A 7,403-nucleotide genomic window follows, 5' to 3' on the forward strand; every position below is an offset into this window, starting at 1 on the left:
TTCAGTTGGTCACGTGGAAGGACCAATTTTTGGGATCAACAGTAAGAATCAATTAACCAAGACTGAGAAGAAAGTAGTCGATATGGGCGGTCTAGGTAGGGAATTGAATTCAAATAATCAATTTTGAGGTAGCCCAACACAAGATCCTCTTTTAGCTCGATGAGTCTAAGATTTTGTCATTTGTGGGTTTGGCACGATAAAACTTACTATTTACAAAAATTGGAAAAAAGAAAAAAATCGACATGAGAAGGTAAGAATCTCCATAAATATTATATTAATACAAGCATGTCGAACATGTTCGTTCACTTACGAGTCGAGTCGCATGTCGACCACCCAACACATTTTGATGACTAACTCGAAATGTAAAGAAGGGTGGGGTCCCTATGGAGGTTATGATAGAGAGTATCCAGCCTCACCCCTATGCAACCAATTACATTCTTGCTTTATTTTTTTCTTGATCACCTCTTCACTTCACTCTTCACTCATTTCTTATCCAAGAAATCAACCCCCAACCCAGCCCACCCCCGGCCATATATTTCTGTTCAATACTTCATGCTCTACTCTTTTCTCTCCTTACGATGCCCTCTTGATCATCCTCTCTCTCTCTCTCTAATGGCCACCAACACTTGGAATTCCGTTTGCCACAAAACACCACTCCGGCGGCGACACTCCATAGACTGCCCCCCTTCAACCGCCGCTTCCTATTCTTTCTTTCGCAAACCAACCACCACTTCCACTTCCACGGCCACAGCCAGTACCGCTTCTCTCTCCCACACCACCACCTTCGCCATCTCCTCCACCACCCCCACCGCCACTCCCTCTGCCAATCAAACCGTCTCCTTCGACGCCCTTCAACAGCACTTATCCTCCAAAAACTTCCGCGAAGCCGACGAAGAAACTCGCCGCCTCCTCTTAGTCCTCGCTGGAGAAGCAGCCCAGAAACGCGGCTACGTTTTCTTCTCCGAAGTCCAGTTCATTCAAAAATCTGATCTCAAAGCCATTGACCAATTATGGAAGCAGTACAGTGACAACAAATTTGGTTACAGTGTACAGAAGAAGATTTGGGAGAAGATGAACAGGGATTTCACCAAATTCTTCATCAAACTTGGTTGGATGAAAAAGCTTGAATCCTCAGAAGTTGAGCAATATAATTACAGGTCGTTCCCTACTGAATTCATCTGGGAAATGGATGAGAACACGCCTGAAGGTCACTTGCCATTGACAAATGCACTCAGAGGAACTCAACTGCTCAACAGCATTCTAACTCACCCAGCTTTCAATGGAAATGAAGAGGAAAAGGGAGAGGAAGATGAAAAGGAAAAAGGAGTTTCAGAAGGAAAAGGGAAGGAAAATGAAGGTTTGAAGGGACTAAGGAACAGAGTTCTCAAAACAGATTACAGCTTTTGAATCTGTCACGAAAACTTAGAAGACATTATTATTACTACATAGAAAAAAAGTGATGACTTCTGCAAATTTCTTACATTTGTAAAAGTGCTGGTAAAGGTTGATTGATTAGTCTACTTGTTTATGGCACCCATTTATCAAGCAAGTGGACGATGATACCAACATTGCAGAAAATTACAAAATTAGACGGCTTCGTACTTTTGCTTGTTTTCAAATTTTTTTTTTTTTTATTTTAAAGACAAGAAAACCACAACTGTTACCCTTTAGATGTGCACGGGATAAATTTTCATGCTGTCGCAATAACTTGCATACTATGTCAGTCAGGTAAACCGTACTGGCAAGTCCGGTGCAACATGTTCAATCGAGAAAGTATTGGTAGAGGAATCGAATTCGTGACTAAAGGCCTCCGAATTCACCCACTCCACCAATTCAGCCACCCCATGAGGAGCATCTTTATTTGTCTCCTTGGTGGTATTGATCGTGGTAGGATTAATAATATTAAGAATATGATTTTCATAGCTTAACTTTTTTAGTAGACATATTTTTTATTCATGTATTTCGTAGAATATAATTTATAAATTAATATCCATTTATTATCTGTACATTTAGTAGGGTTCACAATTTATAAACACTTAAAATACACCAAACATGTTCTACAAGTGCTTTAGGAGCAAAGTGAACTGCCTATTGAAGCACATTTCGCGATTTACTTCCCTCACAAAATTCTAGGAGCGGAACGATGGAAGCCCTCAAAATTGGGGTTCAACTTTTTTTTTAAATATTGAAGAGCGTCTGTTTGTGCCTGTCGGTGTCCAATTTAGGAACTTGGAATTAGATGGGTATGTCCTATGAAAACATGTCGTGCCAAGATTGGTCGAACCTCCTTGGCCAGTTTTGACTTGGGTTGTAACAAGATTGTCCATTGAGAAATGTGACTTGACGGGCCACCCCAAAACCCTCACCATTGGGCAAATTGACACTACTATGAATGCACATGTTTGTACAACAGATATTTCTTTATAAGTTTTTTATAAGTTTACTTGGTAAAGAGAAAACACATTCTTTATTTGATTATTTGAGCAGGACATAACATAAAAGTTTTCTAATAAGAAAATTTATAGATAAATAGTTTTTTCAGTGATCAAAGTTGGGAAAAAATAGTAAATTACTTATTTTTACACTAAAGTAACTACTTTAAAAATGATTAGGTTTTTTGTTTCCCTCTGAGTGATTTATCTTCTTATTTCTGGCTAATGCTCTTGGTATAGCTTGGCCAAGATTTATGTAATTTGAAATTTCTTTATTCAATCGTATAAAAAAAATGGTTGGGTTTTTTTTTTTTTTTTTAAAGTAGATTATTTAAATATTTATATATGGATCTTATATATGCATCTGTCATCGAAATATTGCTAACATGAAATACTAATATTTTAAAATTCGGCCTGTGCACTGACCCGAAAAAGAGAAATGGTCAAGGGTCTAAAGGTTCAATCGATGTTGAATCGGAGGTAATAAATAAATATTTATAAACATTTAAATTTTATTTTCACAATAATATATAATTAAATTTTTACTCAATCAATTCAAAGTAAATACAAATATGTCAAATGTAAGCTTTTAATATAAATTTTAATAGTTTTTAATTTGTTAGAATACTTTGTAAGATTTTACTAAATAATTTGTAAGATTAAAAAAATGTTGAGCAATTTATAAAAATTGAGTAATTTAATTTCATAGTCATGCACCATGTGTCCATAAATAATATTGAAAACGTGTGCTTTATTGAAGTTTGTCAATCCCAAATTAAAAGTGTATTCTATTGAATTTTATCAATCCCACATTAGAAGTTTATAAATTATGAGACTCAAGAAATGGCTATAAAAGAGCTCAATAGGTAAAAAAGTGAGTAAATGGTTTCCATATTTAACATAACATTTTTATTATTTATTAAATTTTTTTATAAAAGAAAGTTTTGGAAACTGGTAAAATCGTGACCGATTCCCAAATTAACTGACCGGTTTTCTAGTTATTTTACCGGTTTTTAATTAACCGGTTAATTTAGTATTTATCGGACCGAATTTTGGCCTGATTCTTGGTTTTGCTAGTTGAACCGATTGATTCGATCCGATTTTATAAACATTGTGAAATACAACTCAAGCCATTATCTACTTCTTTTGATTCTCGTACTTTTGTAATGTTTGTTAATTTAATACTTGAAATTGTCCTTTTTCTGTTTCTTATTTATGTGCTTCAAAATAAAAAAAATAAAAAAGAAATATGGGAAAAGGAAATTTTGAAGCCTTCCAACTTTCAAGAACTTTTTATTTGATGAATTTCACAATAAAATCGAGTCTCTTTATAAAATTATTAGGTCGACAGCCATATACATAAATATTGCTTCTAGCAAATCGATAAAAAGAATGTTAAATATCTAACACGCTTGAGAACTTAAATACAAAAGATCTCTTTAACTAGTTGCCTGATTATTTTGACTTTTATAAATAAAATTCTCAACTTAATCAGTAATTATTGGCAAATCACCCAAAAAGACTTCGAGCGTGTGAATATTGTGACCCCACCACCTCTTATTAGGTTAGAAATCAATAAAATCATGATGCATTGGATCCTATGGGGAGAACTAGATTTGGATACGAGCTAATGGACTACGACCTCTATCTTTAGAGACATTAAATCATCTCATTTAAATATTAAAGATATAGAATACTTATTTACTTTTGCATTACTTTTAAACTCGAACTTGAGCATGCCTGAGTAAGCTTTAAAAACATATAAAAGTATTTAAAATTACCTTTTGAGCTTAGTCTAACACACTTCTAAGTACAAAAATTGCTTTTAAATAATTTCCTAACAAATTGAAAAAGACTTAACCCTTTGTAGAGTCACACGTGAAAAAACAATTTATTTTTTTTTCAAAAAAAACTTTTCAACATTACACCCATGTTTTGTGTTGGAATATTACGCCTATGTTTTATTCAGCTATAAAACTGGATTCTATACTAAGTCAGTCAACATTTAATTTTACTTACATTTTATAAGATTCACAACATTTCAACCACACGTTCCATAAACTTTTATAAAAGTTTATTACCCCAAATAGGGCATGTTTGAAGACATGATTGTACAATGGTGGAGGAAAAGTAGAACATAATTTATAATGGATCCCATTTGGAAAATCGCTCTAGCATGTAATACTAAAAATTTCATCAACACTTCTCTTTTACCTCGAAATTGCCAGTTTTCCATGTTATGCAACTATTATAGACATATTGTCAATACTGTCACAATTTTTTCAATTGGAAATAAGCTATTAATCAACCTTAGTACTACTTGAATTCTTTCATCTCACCATCGGTATTCTCATGTTATAAATGCATTTCTTGCAATCCACTAGCATTGGCGGATCCAGCACCTAGCAAGTAGGTGCGACCGTCTGTACTGGATCCGTCGAAATTTACATGTTGATCGGTAACAAGATCGATTTTTACATGTTGGCGTTGGCCGTGAACTGTGAAGTACCTTTTTCTTTATAAAGATATTGGGCTTTTAGGGGGGCTTTATTTTAAGAATTTAAAACATGTGGAAATTACACCAAATCATACTTTTAAGTATTCAACATTCTAAAATCAGATTGAAATTTTGATATTTCAAAAATCAGATGAATTCTTTTTTTTAAGATCAATAATAATATTATAAACTAATTTATATATTCATACCCTAACCATCATCCAAACCCCAAAACCGTTCTCCCATTGTTCCAATCCCTCTCTTCCCCCTATCACTCATACTCGCTGTCGCCACCGGAGACCACTTTATCTGCAGTGATGCCGCCGAACCCCATTTGAAACACTAATCTCCCATTTAATGTCCTCCTCCAACGTGTGGTGGTATGTAGTGTGACGATCTGTGGTGCATCGATCTATGGTGCATGGTGCATCGATTTGTGGTATTTGTCAGAGGTGGTGTGTGTGCAGATCTATGCGGTGGAGATCTGTGTGCGATGATGCGAATGGCGGTGGTGGATGTCGGGCACTGTGGCGATATGCATTTTTTATTTTTTTATTTTTTGGGTTGGTTCTTCCTCTAACCTGCTTAGTCGGAGTTTTGAGGGCGTGAGGTGTTCACAGTGGTGGTGCAGGTGGGTAGTTGGTGGGATGCAACAACGATGTTTGGAGTTTTGGGTTAGCTCCTTCTTTCAATATGCTTAATCGGTATTACAACACATAGAAATCTCACAAGTGTAGCTCCCATGATTTCAGTATTACAACATATAGAAATCCCACAACTTTAGCTAAACTTTAGCTCCCATGATTTTAGTCATCTCCCATAATTTTGTATAGATGATTTTATTTCCATGTAAACCATGTTCATGTACAGCTATATAAAGCATACTGATCAATGAGAAATACAAGATAATTGTTTCTACCATTTTACTTCTTTACATGGTATTAGAGCCTCAAAAATCCTGACATACCTTCACCCAAAATTCTCATGACTTCCGATGCTCCTGCTTCCCAAACTTCTTTTCCCTATCTTCTACACCCTTCTCATTCCCCTAGTCTAATTCTTGTAACCGGCCATCTCACTGGAGATAATTTCCCCAAATGGCAACGCGCACTTCGCCGAGCCCTCAATGCAAAAAATAAATTATGCTTTGTTGATGGCTCCCTCAAAGCACCAAACACAACTTCTCCTGATTATGCCCAATGGAGCAGGACCAAACACATGGTCCTGACTTGGATTCTTAATACCGTCACTCCCTCCTTAGCCAATTCCTTAGATTACCATAACGATCCCCGTGATGTATGGCTCGACCTTGAGTCACGGTTCTGCCATGGCAACAATGCCCGCCTATTCCATCTCAAACGAGAAATATCCAACCTTCATCAGAACCAACTTTCCATTCCTGATTATTACAACAGCATCAAGCAAATCTGGGATAAACTCGGCAATCTTCAATCACCCACTGATGCTAGTACTTTGGAAAAGAGAGCCGAGGATGAGCGTGTGTTCCAGTTTCTACTAGGTCTCAACGACTCATTTGCGGCTCTTCAAACCCAGATACTAGCCACGGATTCTCTTCCAACCCTCAACAAAGTTTTCTCTATTCTTTTCCAAGAGGAGAAACAACGACTCCTTCATGTCCCTCAGTCACTCTCAGAAAACCTAGCCCTTACCGCCAAGTCCACCCACGACTATTGAGCCCCTCCCAAATGTACTGAGTGTGGAAAAATTGGACACTCACGCAATCGATGTTGCCTCCTCATTGGCTACCCTCCTGGTCGTGAACCCTGCAGTAATCAACCATCACTTCTTGGAAAACCACCTGTTGCTACTGCTAGTCTTGTCAGCTCCACCTCAAGCCCCATCCCGGATCTATCACAGGAAAACTACTAGCAGCTGATGACGCTCCTTCATCCTCCTTCTCCGGTCGCTAATTTCGTGGGTAACTCCTCCACAATGCCTTGCTCCTTCAACCCACAGACGGACTGGATCATTGACAGTGGCGCTAGTGATCACATGAGCCATTGTCGATCCTCCTTCTCTAATCTATATTTGTCTCCCATTGCTCGTACAGTGAGGCTACCCACGGGAGAAACTATTCCTGTTGAAGGAATTGGTTCTGTGCCTTTATCTGACCATTTAATTCTTCAAAATGTCCTTTATGTCCCCTCCTTTTATTATAATCTTCTCTCTATCCCTCAACTTACTAAAAATCTATCTTGTGTTGTTTTTTTCTCATCTGATAAATCTTTTTTTCAGGACCCTCCATCGAAGAGGCTAGCTGGAGCGGGTGAGGCATGTAATGGGCTCTACCTCTTTCACTCCCATGAGACCGTCGCATTCTCTGTTCGTCTCTTGATAATAAGACATTGTGGCATCAACGCCTAGGTCATCCTTCTAGCTTTACTATTCCCACAATTTTTTATAATCCATGTACTCTATCTCATTGTGATGTTTGTGAGCGTTCAAAGCACACT

At 37.1% G+C, this 7,403-nt stretch overlaps 1 protein-coding gene across 3 annotated transcripts in view; it reads left to right on the plus strand.

Moving 5' to 3' along the window:
* Positions 1-358: 358 nt before the first annotated feature.
* The window catches only part of LOC111396673 (tetrapyrrole-binding protein, chloroplastic), a 7,942-nt gene continuing 897 nt past the window's right edge, over positions 359-7,403 (plus strand). Inside the window, exon 1 of one of the 3 annotated variants that reach the window (XM_023023127.1) lies at positions 359-779. In XM_023023127.1, coding sequence (XP_022878895.1) covers positions 421-779 — 359 coding nt within the window. In that variant the 5' untranslated portion in view covers positions 359-420. Of the gene's footprint in view, positions 1,606-7,403 lie in introns of those variants that run through there. The other 2 variants (XM_023023126.1, XM_023023125.1) reach the window with 2 other exon arrangements.

Source organism: Olea europaea, chromosome 7, assembly GCF_002742605.1.
Source record: "Olea europaea var. sylvestris chromosome 7, O_europaea_v1, whole genome shotgun sequence".
Lineage (NCBI taxonomy): Eukaryota > Viridiplantae > Streptophyta > Magnoliopsida > Lamiales > Oleaceae > Olea > Olea europaea.